Source organism: Mastigoproctus giganteus, chromosome 9, assembly GCF_048544385.1.
Source record: "Mastigoproctus giganteus isolate SK-2022 chromosome 9, ASM4854438v1, whole genome shotgun sequence".
NCBI lineage: Eukaryota > Metazoa > Arthropoda > Arachnida > Uropygi > Thelyphonidae > Mastigoproctus > Mastigoproctus giganteus.
The window spans coordinates 63,852,043-63,872,360 of NC_143583.1; the positions used below are offsets into that span (position 1 = coordinate 63,852,043).

General features: G+C 38.6%; 1 protein-coding gene across 1 annotated transcript in view; it reads left to right on the forward strand.

Annotated features, from left to right (window-relative positions):
- Window positions 1-20,318, forward strand: part of mgl (low-density lipoprotein receptor-related protein megalin) — a 1,043,262-nt gene that overhangs the window by 878,048 nt on the left and 144,896 nt on the right. Inside the window, exon 67 of the mRNA XM_090381453.1 lies at window positions 16,679-16,930. Coding sequence (XP_090237579.1) covers window positions 16,679-16,930 — 252 coding nt within the window. The remainder of the gene's footprint in view (window positions 1-16,678; window positions 16,931-20,318) is intronic.

The following is a 20,318-nucleotide window of genomic DNA, read 5'->3' on the forward strand; positions in this document are numbered from 1 at the left end:
TAAATCCCACGTCAGTACACTGTGATCACTGCCACTTAGTGGTTCTTTTATCTGCAAATTCCTAATACATGAATGATCACTGCTGATAACCAGATCAAGAGTATTACTTTCTCTGGTTGCCTCTTGAACATGCTGCTGCAGAAAACAATCATCCAATAAATCCACAAAAGTCTGACTAGTGTGTGAGTGCCCAACCCACAAGTTCCAGTCAATATCTGGGAAGTTAAAATCCCCCTTTATAAGACATTCCGAATTACTAGCCCACTCTATTTCTCTGTACAATTGTTCATTGTACTCATTCGAGTCATTAGGCCTATAACACACTCCTACTCTAATTTTTGCTTTCGCAGTGCTTATGTCACACCAAACTGACTCAACAGTGCACTGTTCATCTATATCAACTGGATGCACTTCTTTTGATTTTATGTTTTTCTTTATTAACAGCATAACACCTCCTCCCTTCCTATCCTGTCTATCCTTTCTGTACACATTGTACTCCCCAAATTCCAATTCGGCATTCCTTATATCTGTGTGACACCACGTCTCTGATATCCCAACAATATCTGCCTTTGATGTCTTGACCAACACTTCAAATTCATCAAATTTATTTACTATACTTCTAGCATTGGTATACATGCAAGTATACATGCACCTATTCCTATTCCCAGCCACTCTAACACATCCCATATACCCACCTGTTTAGTAATACCAACCTATTAAGCTTGAATAGGTTGGGATTACTAGTAATATTCTAAGATGGATTGCTGGGTGGCTACAGGACAGAAGGCAGAGGGTTGTGATTAATGGATATTCTTCAGATTGATGTAAGTTGGGAGTAGGATCTCTCAAGGATTGGTTCTTGGACCACTTGTTTCTCATTTTCATAAATGACATCTACAAAGGGTAGAAGGTATGATGATAAAATTTGCAGATGACATAAATATTGGCAAGGTCGTTAATGATTAGTGCCAAGCAACGCTCCTTCAGGATAACTTGAACCGACTTAAAAGATTGTCAGAGAAATGTCAGCTATGTTTTAATGCTGCTAAATACAATGTCTTACACTTTAGGAACAGCATCCCCAAATAAATTATATGCTTGGTGGATTTGAATTAAAAACAGTGGAGGAGAAAAGGGATCCCGGAGTAACAATACAGGCCGATATTAAGTTTTTTGAATAGTGTAAACAGGCAGTCAGGAAAGCCCATGGTGTCCTGTTGATGATTTGTTGAACATTATCTGGTAGAGATAGGGAGGTCATAGTCCCACTGTATTAGGCAATTGTAAGACCACATTTGGAATACTGTGTTCAAGTGTGGAAACCTCATCTGAAAAAAAGACATCTAGCTTCTTGAAAGGGTTCAGAGATGGGCAACTCGAATGGTGAGATTGGCAGAAGGATGGCTGTATGAGGAAAGACTCCAATTATGTGGGCTACGGAGCTTGACAACTAGGCACCTCAGAAGTGACCTGATTGAGGTTTATAAGGCTCTTAGAGAGATTACTAAAATAAATGAAGGTGGAATTCTCACTGTTCTAAACAATTTCAGAGCTAGGGTCATAAATTTAAATTACAGGACTCAAGGTTTAGATTAGATTGGAGGGAGTTTTCTTTTAGTTAGCGAGTCATTGATAGCTGAAACAAGTTGCCATCGCAGATAATTGAGGCTGACAGTTCGAATAAATTTAAAGGTCAGCTGGATAGTTTAACTATGTGAGGAAGGAAGCAAATAATTTGTATTTTCATATCTACTCATGGTTTTTTTTTTTTTTTTGGTTTTTTTTTTCATCTAGTGCAGCAAAAGCCTTCCTTGTGCTATATTGCAAATACTATTATTATCATATGCTGTTGTTGTTTGTTGGATTTATTGGTACAAGGGCTACTAAGGCCATAATGCACCTATTACAATCTTATTTGGTACATGATTGTTATATTAAAAAAGAGGATTAAGATCAGATGATATTTGTTTATCATTCTCAGGAAGGTAAAAACGTCATTAATATCTTGTTGGTCTCCAAGGATCTGCTGTAAGGTAAGTCTATTAGAGGAATATGGATGTGAAGAGAAAGCTGTTTGTTGTTCTCTCAAGTATAATGGACATTCAATAATTTATTATTATCATATGCATTAGTTCCAGATACACCATAGTCTTGTTCCACCTGTCCTTTTTTGCACTATATATTTCTTACTTCCCAGACAATCAAGTCACCAACTGTAGTTACTTATCAGGCTTAATGTCTAAGTTTCCAGATTACAAAACTTGGCAGGGTAGTTAATGACAGTAATCAAGATATGCTACTGCAACACAATCAAAAAAAATTAGGCAGATGAGATGAGAAAGGGCAGTTGGAATTTAACATTTGCAAATGCAAGGTACTGCATGTGAGATCAGGAATCCAAGATTCCAGTATCCTTAGTGTAGTACCACTGTGTCATACTACACTCAGAGTATTGGAAAATGAAAAAGACCTGTGGGTAATTGTGCAGTCATATATGAAGTTCTCTGAGCAGTGAAGACAGGCTGCCAGAACAGCTCATGGGGTTTTGTCAATAATATTAAGGAGCTTTGCTAGCAAGGATAAGGAAGTGATTATCCCATTGTACAAAGCAATGGTTAGGCCACATCTTGAGTACTGTCTACAGCTCTGGAGGCCTCATTTTAGGAAGGATGTATATTTGCTGGAACTGGTGCAGAGAAGAACAAAAAGATTGATAATGGGAAGAAAAGGGTGAAAAATTTGGAGACCTGAAGCTTTACCAAGAAAGGCTTCAGTTCCACAAATTACAGCATCTCGAGACTAGACACCTGCAAAGTGGCCTGATTTAGGTGTTTAATCTTTGAATGGATTGAGCACTTTCAAGCTGATAGTGTTATTCCTCTTGCTCAGAATAGAGATGTTAGGGAGCATCAATTCAAATCGAGGAAGGATGATTGCTTTATAAATGTGTAGAAATTTGGCTTCAGCCAGAAAGTGATTGGTTACTGGGACTACTTCCGTCTGTTGTTGTGGAAATCAGTAATTTGTATAAATTGAATGATGAAGTAGATAAATTACTGGAAGAGATGGGCAGATGATGATGTGGGAAGGATTTTTTTTTTTTTTTTTTTTTTGACAATGCTTTATAATCTTGCTTTCATGCTTCATTTGCTACTACTAATACAAATACTTTCTGTGGGACTAAGGATCTCTTGGTACTGGAGCATGGGCTCAGGCATTAGACTAGGTAGCCGAATGCTTGATGGTTACTTCTCTTGTAATCATTTGCAGGCATCTACTCTATTTTTCAAGCCCTCATATACATCCCTTAAGAACTCCAAGTGTGCTTAACCTTATCTTGATCTTTGCAAAAAATACCTACAAAGTCATTCCTTGTGATTGCTTTGGAAATAGAGGACTTCTAATGCACATAACATATTCTTGATTCATTGGAGAATTGCCTTTGGAAGTTCTTCCCCAGACCAAAGTATTCACCCTAAAATCCAAGTAAATAATTTTGATATCATGTACTTGGATTTCAGGAAAGCTTTTGAAACTGATGCACATGGAAGACTACTGTACAAATTGTAGTAGTATGGCATTAAGGGCAAGTTGCCACAATGGTTAAAGGGATGGTTGAGTGGGAGAAGACAGAGAGTGGTAATCAGTGGACACTGCTGTTGTTTGTTATTTGGTTTATAGTAGCATTAGCAACTAAGGCCATATTGCTCCAGGAATATGCAGTGGTCATTCCCTGACCTTTCCACATTCTCCATATTTGGTGGTCACGGGCTCGAACCCCAGCCTAATCAAGAAGTGTGTGCTACGCACTGCTGCTCCTGCCCACCTGGCTACGGAGGCGCCTTAAATGGACACTGCTCTTTGTGGACTAATGCTCTTAGTAGAGTCCCCCAGGGTTCAGTGTTGGGCCCATTGTTTTTTTTTTTGTATATTTATCAATGATATTGATGAAGGTATATCAGGCTTAATGTCCAAGTTTGACACAAAGAATGGCAGGGTAGTTAATGACAGTATGCTACTGCAACAGGATCTAGAAAAGTTAGGAAGATAGGCAGAGAAGTGGCAACTGAAGTTTAACATTGACAAATGCAACGTACTGCATATAGGCAGCAGTAACCCCAGAGAAATGTACCGACTGTGTGGTATTACACTCAGGGTAGTGGAGAACGAAAAAGGCTTGGGGGGGGTAATTGTACAGTCAAATATTAAGTTTTCTGAGTAATGTAGACAGGCCGCCAGAGCAGATGAAGGGGTCTTGTCAGTGATATACAGGAATTTTGCTAGCAAGGATAAGGAGGTGATTATCCCTTTGTATAAGGCAATAGTTGGGCCACACCTTGATTACTGCATACAGGTCTGGAGGCCTCATTTTAGGAAGGATGTAGAGTTGCTTGAAGAAAAAAAGAGAAGGGCAGCAAGAATTGAGGTGTACAAGGCCTTGAATGGTTTGAGCAGGCTCAATGCTGATGGGATTCTTCCTCTTGCACAGATTATGAACCTGAGGAAAGACAGTTGTACAATAAATGTTTGGAAATTTTCCTTTAGTCAGCAGGTAGTTGATTGCTGGAAAAAACTTCCATCTGTTGTTTTGGAAGTTGATAGCGTAAATAAATTCAAGGAAGAACTGGAAAAACTTTTGAAGTGAATGGATGGGTGAAATGGGAATTTTTATGGTTGATGGTGTATATGCTTGCTTTCTTGTGTCATATGGCTCTAGTAATGCTAATTCCCACTACATTGAGCCCTTTGCTTTGCTGCTCTATTCTGAGTCATGATTTTAGTCTAAATTGAATATAAAAACAACTCGTGTAACTAAGAGATTGAAAATCATGACACTATGTTATTCCTGCTTATTTAACAGCAGTGAAAATTATGCTCTTTCAGATTACATTACACCACATAAAGTAAGATATTATTAAAACATGTTGTATTGCTCTAAATTTATAGTTTGTAGTTCACTTCTGATACTTATTACACTGCTACAAAACTACTACTGTAACAGTGGATGCTTAATTTGAACATTTTTATCGATACCACACGATTGCAGCAAAATTCAAATGTTCTTAATAATACAATATGATGACGACAGAAATTGACTGTGGTTTCTTAAGAAAGTCATAAAAGTGGTATATTAGAATTAGCATTAACAAGGGCACATGGTGCAAGAAAGCAAGCTTATATAGCATCAGCCAAAAGAAAATTAAAAAAACCCTTATTTCACCCATCCCCTCGTTCCAAATGTTTACCAAGTTCTGCCTTGAATCTATTTAAGCTATCAACTTCTACAACGACAGATGGAAGTTTGTTCCAGCAAGCAACCACCCGCTAGCTAAAGGCAAACTTCTGCACATCTATTCTACAACCTTCTTTCCTCAATTTGAATTTATGCCCTCTCAGGCAATTATTCTGAGCAAGAGGAAGAATCCCATTAGCATTGAGCATGCTCAAACCATTCAAGGCTTTATACACCTCAATCAGATCACCTCGCTGGTGCCTAGTCTCCAGACACTGTAATTTGCAAAATTTAAGCCTTTCTTCATAAGAGAAACTCTTTGTTCTGTTCACTAATCTTGTTTCCCTTCTCTGCACTCATTCCAATAGCTCTACATCCTTCTTAAAATGAGTCCTCCAGACATGTATACAGTACTCAAGGTGTGGCCTGACCTTCGCCTTATACAAGGGGATAATCACCTCCTTATCCCTGCTAGAAAAATTCCTCTATATCATTGACAAGACACCATGAGCTACTCTTGCAGACCGTCTCCACTGCTCAGAAAACTTCATATCCGCCTGCACAATTACCCCCAGGTCCTTTTCATTCTCTACCACTATCAGCGTGGTACCACAGAGTTGATATGTTACTCTGGGATTACTACTTCCCATATGTAGTACTTTATATTTGTCAATGTTAAACTTCATTTTCCACCTCTCAGCCCATCTGCTCAACTTTTCTAGATCCTGTTGCAGCAGTGTACTGTCATTAGTGTCATTAACAACCCTACCAACCTTCATATCGTCTGCAAACTTGGACATGAAGCCTGATATACCATCATCAATATCATTTATAAATACAAAAAACAACACTGAACCCTGAGGGACTCCATTAATAACATTAGTTCACGAAGAGCAGTGTCCATTGATTACCACTCTCTGTCTTGTCCCACTCAACCATCCCTTTATCCATAGCAGCAATTCGCCTCCACTGCCACACTGCTCCAATTTGTGCAGCAGTCTTCCATGTGCAACAGTATCAAAGGCTTTTCTAAGATCCAAATATATGATATCAAAGTTATTTTTTGCACCCAGTTCCTTTGTGACTACATCATAGTATGCAATCAAATTTGTCAAACATGACTTCCCCTTAACAAACCCATGCTGTGTCCAAACTATAACTGAAGTCTTGTATAGATGATCCTGCAATGCTTCTTTAACCAGTTCCTCCATTAATTTCCCTGGAACAGAAATTAAACTAAAAGGTCTGTAATTAACTGTGTATCGGTTTGATCCTCCTTTGTGGATTGGCGTCACATTTGCACATCTGCAGACCATGGGTACTGTCCCTGAGTCCCAGGAAGCTCTCATGATTATGGCTAAGGGTTTGCTTACTTCCTTTGCTACCTCCTTTAATATAACTGGATAGATTCCATCCACCCCAGGTGCCTTTGTTATGTTTATCTTCAACAATTTCTCCTCCACTTTACTCTCAGTTATTACAAGATTATTTGTCTTACTGACAGAGTTGAATACACCTCTGGTATTCCCCTCCCTGAATAACTCCTCATGTGTGATTGTAGATGCAAAATAATCATTTAGTTTGTTAGCTACCTAAGCAGGATCATCAACAGTTGAGCCATCAATATCAAGTGGACCAATCTCATTCATCCCCTTCCTTCTAGAGTTTACATAAGTAAAGAACTCTTTGCTGTTTTTATTTGCATCCTTTACCAAAGATTTCTCATAATCTGCCTTCGCCTGCCTAAACTCTTTTGTAACTTGGTTACAGACCAGCTTATATCTATCTAAGGCTTCCGTGTCACATGTTAATTTATATGTATCCCATGCATTTTTCTTCTATGTCACAAGTCTAATTAGTTCATCTGACATCCATTTAGGCCTAAATCTTAAACAATATTTGTTTGTTGGTATGAAAAGCCTAGTAGCTTCCAAGATTAATTCTTTGAATGCTTCCCATTTTGAATTTGCTGTTGGTAACATTAGCATTAGCATTAGCATTAGTAGAGGCATTAGATGCAAGAAAGCCAGCTTTTGCAGCATCAGCCAAAAGAAAAAAAAAAACCAATTCCACTTCATCCCTCTGTTCGTTAAAAATACCTGTCCAGCTGAGCCTTAAACTTATTTAGGCTATCAACTTCCACGACAAGGGATGGAAGTCTGTTCCATCAACCAACCACCCGCTGGCTAAAGGCAAATTTCCGCACATCTATCCTACATCTGTCTTTCCTCGATTTGAATTATGCCCTCTCAGGTGATTATTCTGAGCGAGAGGAAGAATCCCATCAGCATTGAGCATGCTCAAACCATTCAAGGCTTTATACACCTCTATCAGATCACCTCGCTGGTGCCTAATCTCCAGACACTGTAATTTGCAAAACTTAAACCTTTCTTCGTAAGAGCAAACCTTTGTTCCATTCACTAATCTTGTTGCCCTTCTCTGTACTCGTTCCAGCAGCTCTACATCTTTCTTGAAATGAGGCCTCCAGACCTGAATACAGTACTCTAGGTGTGGCCTGACCATTGCCTTATACAAGGGAATAATCACCTCCTTATCCCTGCTAGAAAAATTCCTATATATCATTGACAATACACCATGAGCTACTCTTGCAGCCCTTCTGCACTGCTCAGAGAACTTCATATCTGCCTGCACAACCACCCCTAGGTCCCTTTCATTCTCTACCACTGTCAGTGTAGTACCACAGAGTTGATACGTTGCTCTGGGGTTGCTGTTTCCCATGTGTAGTATTTTACATTTGTCAATGTTAAACTTCATTTGCCACCTCTCAGCCCATCTGCTCAACCTTTCCAGATTCTGTTGCAGCAGCATAGTGTCAGTAGTGTCCTTGACAACCCTGCCTACCTTTGTATCGTCTGCAAACTTCGACATTAAGCTTGATATACCATCATCAATATCATTTATGAATACAGAAAACAATAATGGAACCAACACTGAGCCCTGAGGGACTCCACTAATAACATTAGTCCACGACGAGCAGTGTCCATTGATTACCACTCTCTGTCTTCTCCCCCTCAGCCACCCCTTTATCCGGGCGCCTCCATAGCCAGATGGGAAGGAGCAGCAGTGCGTAGCACACGCTTCTTGATTAGACCAGGGTTCGAGCCCGTCACCACCAAATACGGAGGATGCGGAAAGGTCAGGGAATGACCACCGCATAACCCGGAGCAATATGGCCTTATTTGCTAATGCTCCTAAAAAAAAACCAAACCAAACCACCCCTTTATCCACAGCAGCAATTTGCCTCCAATGTCACACTGCTCGAATTTGTGCAGCAGTATCAAAAGCCTTTCGAAGATCCAAGTATATAATATCAAAGTTATTCCCTGCATCCAGTTCCTTTGTGACTGCATCATAGTATCCAATCAAATTTGTCAGGCAAGACTTCCCCTTAACAAAACCATGCTGTGTCCGAGCTATAACTGAAGTCTTGTCTAAATGATCCTGCAGTGCTTCTTTAACTAGTGCCCCCATTAATTTTCCTGGAACAGAAGTTAAACTCACAGGTCTATAATTACTTGTGTCAGCCTTTGATCCACCTTTGTGAATTGGGGTCACATTTGCACATCTCCAGTCTGTGGGTACCTCCCCTGAGTCCAAGGAAGCTCTCATAATTATGGCTAAGGGTTTGCTTACTTCCTTTGCTGCCTCCTTTAATATAACTGGATAGATCCCATCCACCCCAGGTGCCTTTCTTGTGTTTATCTTCAACAATTTCTCCTCCACTTTACTCTCAGTTATTACAAGATTCTCTAGCTTACTAGAGTTGAATACACCTCTGGCTTTCCCCTCGCTAAATAACTCCTCATGTGTGAATGTCGATGCAAAATATTCATTTAGTTTGTTAGCTACATGAGCAGGATCATCAACAGTTGACCCATCGATATCAAGTGGACCAATCTGATTCATCCCCTTCCTTCTAGAGTTTACACAAGTAAAGAACTCTTTGCTGTTTTTCTTTGCATCCCTTGCCAAAGATTTCTCGTAATCTGCCTTCGCCTGCCTAACCTCCTTTGTAACTTGGTTACAGATCAACTTGTATCTATCATAGGCTTCTGTGTCATGTGTTAATTGTATGTATCCCATGCATGTTTCTTCTCTGACATATGCCTCATCAGTTCATCTGACATCAATTTAGGCCTAAACCTTGAACAATATTTCTTAGTTGGTATGTAAAGCCTAGTAGCTTCCAAGATAAGTTCTTTGAATGCTTCCCATTTTGAATTTGCTGTTGGTAACATCATCAGCTGGTCCCACTGTATAGAATTTAAATACTGTCTCAGTCCACCGTAGTCGCCTTTACGAAAGCAATAACCCTTCCCTTTACCCCTAATGGTAGTTACCTCTTTGAGTAAATCCCACTTCAGCACACTGTGATCACTGCCACCTAGTGGTTCATTTATCTGCAGATTCTTAATGCATTAAGAATCACTGCTGATGATCAAATCAAGAGTATTCCTCCCTCTAGTTGCCTCCCGAACATGCTGATGTAGAAAACAATCATCCAGTAAATCCACAAAAGCCTGGCTAGTGTGTGAGTGACCAAACCCCAAATTCCAGTCAATATCTGGGAAATTAAAATCTCCCATTATAAGACTCTCTGATTTACTGGCCCACTCTATTTCCCTGTACAGTTTCTTATTATACTCATCAGAGTCATTAGGCCTATAGCACACTCCTACTCTCAATTTTGATCTCTCAATGCTTATGTCACAAAAAACTGACTCGACACTGGCTTCACTTCCCACAGCGATGTCCACTGGCTTCACTTCCCCGGATTTTATGTATTTCTTAACCAATAGCATAACCCCTCCTCCCTTCCTATTCAGTCTATCCTTTCTGTAGACGTTGTACTCCCCAAATTCCAGTTCTGCATTCCTTATATCTGTGTGACACCACGTCTCTGATATCCCAACAATATCTGCCTTTGATGTTTTGAGCAATACCTCAAATTCATCAAATTTATTTACTAAACTCCTAGCATTGGTGTACACGCAAGTATACATGCACCTATTTCTATTCTTAGCTACCCTAACACAACCCATGTGTTTACTTGTACCGCAATGCCTCCTGGCAGTCTCTGAAATATCCTGCATCTTGTTTTTCAGGCTTCTGCTCATTCCAATAGAAGCAGTGCAAGAATCTCTTTCACCTCTGCCAGTGGCTACTGTTAATCTATTCATCAGTTGGTCCCACCGTATCTCACTTCAAATCTCACTTCAGCACACTGTGATCACTGCCTCCTAGTGGTTCCTTTATCTGCAGATTCTTAATGCATGAAGAATCACTACTGATAATCAGATCAAGAGTATTACTCCCTCTAGTTGCCTCCCAAACATGCTGCTGCAGAAAACAATCATCCAATAAATCCACAAAAGTCTGACTAGTGTGTGAGTGCCCAACCCACAAGTTCCACTCAATATCTGGGAAGTTAAAATCCCCCATTATAAGACATTCCGATTTACTAGCCCACTCTATTTCTCTGTACAATTGTTCATTGTACTCATTCGAGTCATTAGGCCTATAACACACTCCTACTCTAATTTTTGCTTTCGCAGTGCTTATGTCACACCAAACTGACTCAACAGTGCACTGTTCATCTATATCAACTGGATGCACTTCTTTTGATTTTATGTTTTTCTTTATTAACAGCATAACACCTCCTCCCTTCCTATCCTGTCTATCCTTTCTGTACACATTGTACTCCCCAAATTCCAATTCGGCATTCCTTATATCTGTGTGACACCACGTCTCTGATATCCCAACAATATCTGCCTTTGATGTCTTGACTAGCACTTCAAGCTCATGGAATTTATTAACTATACTCCTAGCATTGGTGTACATGCAAGTATACATGCACCTGTTTCTACTCTTAGTTACCCTAACACAGCCCATGTATTTACTTATTCCACTATGGCTCCCAGCAGTCCTGGAAATCCCCATTGCCTTGCTTTCCAGGCTGCTGCTCAATTGCATTTCAATAGAAGTAGTGCAAGAATCGCTTTTACCTCTGCCAGCGGCTACTGGTAATCTATTAGTCCATGTATCTCCCCAATCTAGCAGTTTTCCGACCCACCTAACTCTGCCTCAGTAGCATCAGCAAATATTCTTGCACCCTTTCTATTTATGTGTATCCCATCTCTGTCGAAGCAGTCTCTCCTGTCAACAAGCACAGACCAGGCTGAGAAAAATTCTACCCCTTGAGCCTTGCACATTCTCTCCAGGACCGAATTGATCAACAAGGCTCTTATCATATACTCCCTCCTATCATGTCTGGGCAGAATTGCAGACACTTTCAATTTCAACCCTAACTCACGGTTTTTTTACAGCATTAACTTGTACTTATTAAGTAATTCTGCCAGTCTCTTACTCTTAATATCATTAGTGCCAACATGTACAACAGTATCACCCTTTGTGCCCTTAAAAGATGATATCTGCTCTACAATGTCATCAACTTTGTCACTGGCAGACTTACTCTTGTTCTATTCCATCTATCCTTTTTGCACAATATGTTCCCCGTTTCCCTGACAATAGAGTCACCTACAACAACTAATTCCTTTGGGACCAGTGCATTCTGCTTTGGAGTTTGCTGCTGTTCTGCTTGAAGTTCAAGTGCAAGCTCTGGGATTGATATGGGCAGCTGAGAGCATCATGGGCCCCTCAATTTAAATCATTCGAGGGCATCCACCCTGTGCTTCAAGCTCTCATATAAACCCATAACAATGCTGACTTGGCGCCCGATTTTCTCACACTCCTTACATCGCGCACACACAAAGACATTCCCCATGGCAATATCATGTGCTTTTCCTGATTGCTCTACAAACATAAAACAAGCAGTGCATTTCAATAGACTGAGATTCAGAGGACAACTGTACCCCCCCTCAGTTCTCCCCTGAGCCACAGTACTTCCATTAGTTTGAGCCATTTGCTTTGTTGCTCTGATCTGAGTCATGATTTCTATTCAAGTTCAATAAATTTCCAATACAAAATATTACCCTAAACATATATCCCGATGCAGTTATAACACTATATATAAAACTTATATCCCAATGCAGTTATAACACTATATATAAAACTTATATCCCAATGCAGTTATAACACTATATATATATGTATTTCGGTATCGAATGTTATCCCTGAGTTATGTTATATGACTTTCTTATCCCCTGTAAACTTATGTGTATTAATTTATGATGTTACATTTGTAATTGGTTGCTATATTTATTTAGTTAAAGTACAATTCAATTGACAATGAAATTTAATAAGATTAATACATTTTACTGATTAATTGATACTACTATACTCGCTATCTAGTTTTCCGTTAAACCTTACTCTATCTAGTTTTCCGTTAGACCTTACGCTACCTAGTTCAGTGCACACGTTGTATCGTATAACAATGGCGGCAAGTTATGAACGGTTAATCTACGGACACAAGGTATTATTTACTTTCCAAATCGCACTATCGAAATTCAAAATAAACCACGGAGCTCGACTAGGTCTATAAGCTACTTATAGAAAATAATTTAATCTAACAATTAAATCAATAAAGTGGATAAGTATAATTAAAAACTGTGCATTCGCGGGAGCTGCAAAAACTGTTCAAGACTTGAATTTGATACCATTACCGATACTAAGTAATAACCTACAAAATCTCTATCTAAATTCAAATTAAACTAAAGTATTGTTATTAGGAATATAAAGCAAGTCTAAAAAATAAATTAATATGCCAATTTAAGTCAATAAAAAAGCAAAACTTCTCTATTTGCTGGAGCCCGTAAAAACTTCGCCTGTTCACATGTACTCTCGCACCCATTCTCTTACAATGGAAAGTAATGAACAGTTTCACCAAATTAATCAGAAATCACAAATAATAACTACACTACTAATTTTAAATCAAAAGTTACAAAAAAAAAACTATTCTTAAGCAGTAAAAAAGTTCCACTTAGCAGCTCCTGAAATAGTTGCATCTCATTGCCACGAAAGACATACATCTTGAGGATTGCTTTCAGTGTACTCTCTCTCCATAAATTTCAGACATGATAACTGATACAAAACTAAATTTGAAACATTGTCATCAGATATATCAGAAGGCAACTAGAGGGAGTAATACTCTTGATCTGATTATCAGTAGTGATTCTTCATGCATTAAGAATCTGCAGATAAAGGAACCACTAGGTGGCAGTGATCACAGTGTGCTGAAGTGGGAATTTCCTCAAAGAGGTAACTACCATCAGGGGTAAAGGGAAGAGTTTTTGCTTTCGTAAAGGTGACTACAGTGGTCTGAGACAGTATTTAAATTCTATACGGTGGAACCAACTGATGATGTTACCAACAGCAAATTCAAAATGGGAAGCATTGAAAGAAATTATCTTGGAAGCTACTAGGCTTTACATACCAACTAAGAAATATTGTTCAAGGTTTAGGCCTAAATGGATGTCAGATGAACTAATGAGACATGTTTGTTTGTTATTTGTTTTTAGGAGCATTAGCAACTAAGGCCATATTGCTTCCGGGATATGCGGTGGTCATTCTCTGACCTTTCCGCATCCTCCATATTTGGTGGTGACGGGCTCGAACCACGGTCTAATCAAGAAGCATGTGCTACGCACTGCTGCTCCTTCCCACCTGGTTACGGAGGCGCAATGAGACATGTGGCAGAGAAGAAAAATGCATGGGATACATATAAATTAATGGGTGACATGGAAGCCGATGATAGATATAAGCTTGTGTGTAACCAAGTCACAAAGGAGATTAGGCAGGCAAAGGCAGATTATGAGAAATCCTTGGCAAAGGATGCAAAGAAAAACAACAAAGAGTTCTTTACCTATGTAAACTCTAGAAGGAAAGGGATGAATCAGATTGATCCACTGGATATTGATGGTTCAACTGTTGATGATCCTGCTCAGGTGGCTAACAAACTAAATGAGTATTTTTCATCTACATTCACCCATGAGGAGTTATTCAAGGAGGGGAATGCCAGAGGTGAGTTAAACTCTGGCAGTGAGCTGGATGATTTTGTAATAACTGAGAGGAAAGTGGAGGAGAAATTGTTGAAGATAAACATAAAAAAGGCACCCGGAGTGGATGAGTTCTATCCAGTTATATTAAAGGAGGCAGCAAAGGAAGTAAGCAAACCCTTAGCCATAATTATGAGAGCTTCCCTGGACTCAGGGGCAGTGTCCATGGACTGGAGATGTGCAAATGTGACCCCAATCCACAAAGGAGGATCAAACAGAGACACAGATAATTACAGACCTGTTAGTTTGACTTCTGTTCCAGGAAAATTAATGGAGGCACTGGTTAAAGAAGCACTGCAGGATCATCTAGACAAGACTTCAGTTATAGCTCTAACACAGCATGGTTTTTTTAAGGGAAAATCTTGCCTGGCCAATTTGATTGAATACTATGAAGTGGTCACAAAGGAACTGGATGCAGGGAATAACTTTGATATCATATATTTGGATCTTAGAAAGGCTTTTGATACTTGCACATGGAAGACTGCTGCACAAATTGGAGCAGTGTGGCATTGGAGGCAAATTGCTGCTATGGATAAAGGGATGGTTGAGTGGGAGAAGACTGAGAGTGGTAATCAATAGACACTGCTCATCGTGGACTAATGTTATCAGTGGAGTCACTCAGGGTTCAGTATTGGGTCCATTGTTGTTTTCTGTATTTATATATGATATTGATTGTGACATTATATCAAGCTTAATGTCCAAGTTTGCAGACGATACAAAGGTTAGCAGGATTGTTAAGGACACTAATGACAGTATGCTGCTGCAGCATTATCTAGAAAAGTTGAGCAGATGAGCTGAGAGGTGGCAAATGAAGTTTAACATTGACAAATGTAAAGTACTACATATGGGAAGCAGCAACCCCAGAGTGACGTATCAACTCTGTGGTACTACACTCAGAGTAGTGGAGAATAAAAGAGACCTGGGGGTAATTGTGTAGGCAGATATGAAGTTTTCTGAGCAGTGCAGACGAGCTGCAAGAGTAGCTCATAGTGTCTTGTCAATGATATACAGGAATTTTTTTAGCAGGGATGAGGAGGTGATTATTCCCTTGTATAAGGCAATGGTCCGGCCACACCTTGAGTACTGTATTCAGGTCTGGAGGCCTCATTTTAAGAAGGATGTAGAGCTGTTGGGCCGAGTACAGAGAAGGGCAGCAAGATTAGTGAATGGAACAAAATGTTGCTCTTACGAAGAAAAGCTTAAATTTTGCAAATTACAGTGTCTGGAGACTAGGCACCTGTGAGGTGATCTGATTGAGGTGTATAAAGTCTTGAATGGTTTGAACATGCTCAATGCTGGTGGAATTCTTCCTCTTGCTTAGAATAATCATTTCACTGGGCATAAATTCAAATTGAGGAAAGACAGATGTAGGATAGATGTGCGGAAGTTTGCCTTTAGCCAGCAGGTGGTTGGTTTGGTGGAACAGACTTCCATCCTTTGTTGTGGAAGTTGATAGCCTAAATAAATTTAAGGCTGAGCTGGACAGGTACTTGGAACGAATGGAGGGGTGAAATGGGAGCATGTTTTTTTTTTTTTTGGCTGATGCTTCTACTAATGCTTATGGTAATATAAAATTAGTTTTATATATTGTATGTTCTGGACATGAAATAATCCCTCCTGTTAGTTTTTAAATAAACTATTAATATGTTATTCTCAATGGAGCATAGAATTATTTTATTATTTTATTATCAAACTTATCCCTTTATTATCTTTCAACTTTCATATTAGAAATATTTGTGATATTTATTTACATCTACTGCTTAATAAGAATCCTTAGTACATAGCATATATCCATTATCTGAATCCAAATTTTTTTTTAAAAAACCTTTGATATTTCATTTAGAGTTATAGTTCAGATAGTCTATTGCAGACCAAAATTGAATCTGGTTAATGATTCATAAGCCAGATTCATAAGCTATCAAATCTCATATAATTCATTTATATGCATACAGCAAACAAATAGACAGATTTGTTAAACCCATGGGATTCTTCACTTGTTCAGATTACGAACTTAAGGGGGCATAAATTGAGGAAGGACAGATGTAGAATAGATGTGTTGAAATTTCCTCTAGCCAGTGGGTGTTAATTGCTGGAACAAACTTCCATCCATCGTTGTGGAAGTTGATAGGTTAAATAAATTTAAGGAGGAACTGAACAAATATTTAGAGGGAATTGTTTTGTAATTTTTTTTTTTTTTCTGATGCTGCATAAGCTCATATGCTTGCTTTCTTTCATCACATGCCAGTACTACTACTACTATCTACTACACTTAACACACATGTATGTGTACATACTTGTGCCTGTTTATATAAATGAATTCCAGAATTTGCTAAATTTATCAGTGTGTATGTTACTAATAAAATTAGCATATTTCAAATTTGATTACATTTGTAATTTTTTTTCCCCACAGATTCATTTTCCTGTGATGTAACACACAAGTTCCAGTGTGAAAACCATCGGTGTATTCCTCTTTGGCAAATCTGCAATGGGCAGGATGATTGTGGTGATGGAAGTGATGAAAATAACCATACCACATGCGATAAAATGCAGCATTCCTGCAAAACAACTGAATTTAAATGTATAAATAAAAGATGTATTCCACTTAGCAAAGTATGTGATCATGAGGATGATTGTGGAGATCAGTCAGATGAAAAAGGCTGTCGTAAGTAATTTTTTGTGTAACTATTATCCATATTATAATGGCTAAATGATGCAAAGGAGCAGACGTTTTCTGTATCTGCCAAAGAACAAAAAATAGAGAAAAGGTTTTTTATCATTAATACTTTTTTTCGTTAGAAGATCAAATATACATCCAGAAAACATGGTGTGCTGATATTTTTCCAAAACCAATTACAATAATAAATCGAGCTTCTCTTTTTATCCAGTGTACAAGTGGTTTCCCTATTATCCAAAGAAAAAAAAATTTGCCCTGTAGTGACAGTGTATTTTATTTTTAGAAAAAAAAGCTTTGTTCTTTTTTCTTTTGTGTTTTTTATGCTTTGTTCCATCAATGTGTACTGCATCTACCTAACAAAAATTCAAGACGCAACTATTTGAAGCTGCATTATAAATATTAAAGACCATTGTTTGAAATTTATTTTGTCCTTGAATTTTTCAATCATGGTTGTTTTTGAATGACCAGATGTTCTCGCCTGCGATATGGGACTGGAGAATATTTTCTGCTTCTAATAGATGGTAAGCACTTGCCAATAAACCCTCTGGAAATATTGGCAACCTTACAATAAGTGTTTTATCCTGGAAAGTTTCTTTCAGGGAAAACAAGCAATAGGAACCCATTCCTGTAGTGAAGGTAATTCGTTATGGCATGGGAGTGGAGAATGTTTTCCTCTTCTAATATATGGTAAGTACTTGCCAGTATGCCTAATGAGAATATTGGCAAATAATCTGAAGATAGTGTAGTGCAGCTTAGAAGACAGTAAACCAGTAATTATGCCCATCTAAACAGCATTCATTGTGTGAAACAACCCTTTCTCAAGTTATAGTTCTCACAGTACCAAAAAAAAAATAAATAAATAAATAAGAGTGTAAATATATTTTTCAACAGGATATATCTTTTTTATTGCAGCTCTGAACACGAAATGCAGACTTCCTAACAGTCATAGCAGCATATGACACTTGATGGGAATTTTTACGGCTTTTATGATAACTAAAAAAGAATTTTTCCCTTGAAATTTTGTAATTACATCAAATGCATATCAAGGAAATATTGGAATATTTTGTAACAATACAAATATCAAAAACAATTCATTATTTGTAGCGCATGTTTTTTTTTTTCTTTAACACAAAACATAAGATGAGTGTTTTTTTCTTTAACACAGAACATAAGATGAGTTCAACACTAGTTATCAAAGTTTATAACACAGCAATCAATAGAAATATGTTCTTGAAATTTCATTAGAAGATCAAATATACATCCAGAATATGTGCTGTACTGATATTGTTTCCCAAAAACAATTACAGTGAGGCCTCATACCACAAACTTAATTCGTTCCACGAACTGGTTTGTGGTATTAAAAGTTCATGGTACGAAATGCGATTTCCCATAGTATCCTATGGGAATTACATTAATTGGTACCGGACCCTCCACAAAAAAAAGGCCACCATTTATATACACTATTTATTCTTCTTCATGCGTACAGGTTCTTCATGTTCAGAAGCTTCAGGTTCTTCGAGTTCTTCTGCCTGTTTCTGCTTTTTTAGCATTGAAGAATCTATCCAGTGTTGATTGCTTTTCTCTCTTTTTAAGAAGGCTTAAAAAGAGAGAAAAGCAATTTGAAGTAGTGAAGTGCTATGTCATTGTAGAGGTCTCCCACTCTGTTCACTTCAGCTGTGTTGGAGTGCCACTCCAACACCCTATTGTGAAGCTTCTTCCAGTCCTGAAGAATCTTCTTGATAGTAGCCAAAGGTATTGGACCTTTGGTGATGTTTTCCTCTTTCTCCTCCTCTAAGGAAACATTTTTTTCTGTTTCCTCAACCTGATGTTTATGCAGCTCCTTTAGTTCTTCTGTGGTCAGCTGCACTTCATGCTCCTCTATTAACTCCTCCACATCTTCTTCCACTTCCAAGTCCAGATCCTTAGCTGCTGCCACAATGTTCTTCATGACTTCGGCTCCATTATCAGGTTCTTCTCTTTGAACGCAGACTGGCCACAGGTTTCTCCAGGCAGAGTTCAGGTTACTGACTGACACTTCACGCCAAGCTTTTTCTATGAGTCTAATGGCGTTCACAATGTTAAATTCTTCCTTCCAAAATTTCCTCAATGTCATGAAGCTGGAAGCATGGCAAACTTCAAAGCACCTGGTGAAAAGTGCTTTAGTGTAGAGCTTCTTGAAGTGTGCTATGACATTCTGGTCCATTGGCTGAATTAGAGGTGTAGTGTTGGGAGGTAAGAAAACAATCTTCAGGAAGCTGAATTCCAATTCCAAGGCATCTTCTAAATCAAGTGGGTAGCCAGGTGCATTATCCATGGTGAGGACAGTGTTCGGTGGGAAGTTCTTTTCCTCCAGGTATTTCTTCACTGTAGGTGCAAAGACTTCAAGCACCCAGTCCTTGAAAAGAAGCTTAGTAACCCAAGCTTTTTGGTTAGATTTCCAGTAGACTCCAAGTTTACCTTTGACAATTGAGTGCTTCTTAAATGCTCTTGGTGTTATAGAATGATATACCAAGAGAGGCTTGATCTTCAGATCTCCACTAGCATTGGCAGCAAAGAGGAGGGTCAGCCTGTCGTTCATAGGCTTGTGGCCTGGCAGAGCTTGTTCTTCCTTTGTGATGTAGGTTTTACTGGGCATTTTTTTCCAGAAAAGCCCAGTTTCATCACAGTTGAAGACCTGTTGTGGTAGATATCCTTCATCTTTCATGAGCTTCTGAAATTTCTTGGCAAATTTATCAGCACTTGCTGCCTCCCCATGCCTTATGACACTGTGAATGCCAGTCTTCCCCTTAAACTTCTCAAACTATCCCCTGCTTGCCTTAAATTCAGATTCTTCAGAGCTTGGCCATGGAGTTTTTTCCTTCAGGTCAGCATAGATGTGCTTGGCTTTCAGACATGACTTCTTTGCTAATGGTATCTCCTACCATTTGCCTTTGGTGGATCCACAGTAGCAGCAAGTTCTCCATTTCTTCAATGATGGGGTTTCTTAAGGTACTTAATCTGGTCACTCCCTTTGCAACCTCAACATTCTTGATAGTCTCCTTGTTCTTCAAGATGGTTCCACTGGTGGATTTGTTGACTCCATATTCAATTGCCAGATCAACTACCCTAGCTCCTTTTTCATGCTTGGCAGTGATGTCTTTCTTGGTTTCAATAGTGATTTTCTTGAGTGTTTTCTTGGGCTGACTTACACTGACTTACTTTTCTTAGGACCCATTTTTTGAATCTTTTCAAAATCTTTTTTAAACTCTTTTCAAAAGAAACTTTTAAAAAACAAATTTGGAACTTTCCTGAAACAAAAGAAAAACGGCTAAGGTAAAGAAAGCCTGCACGAGAAGCATGCAAAAGTTCGATGAAATTTACCGGTAAAAGTACTTTG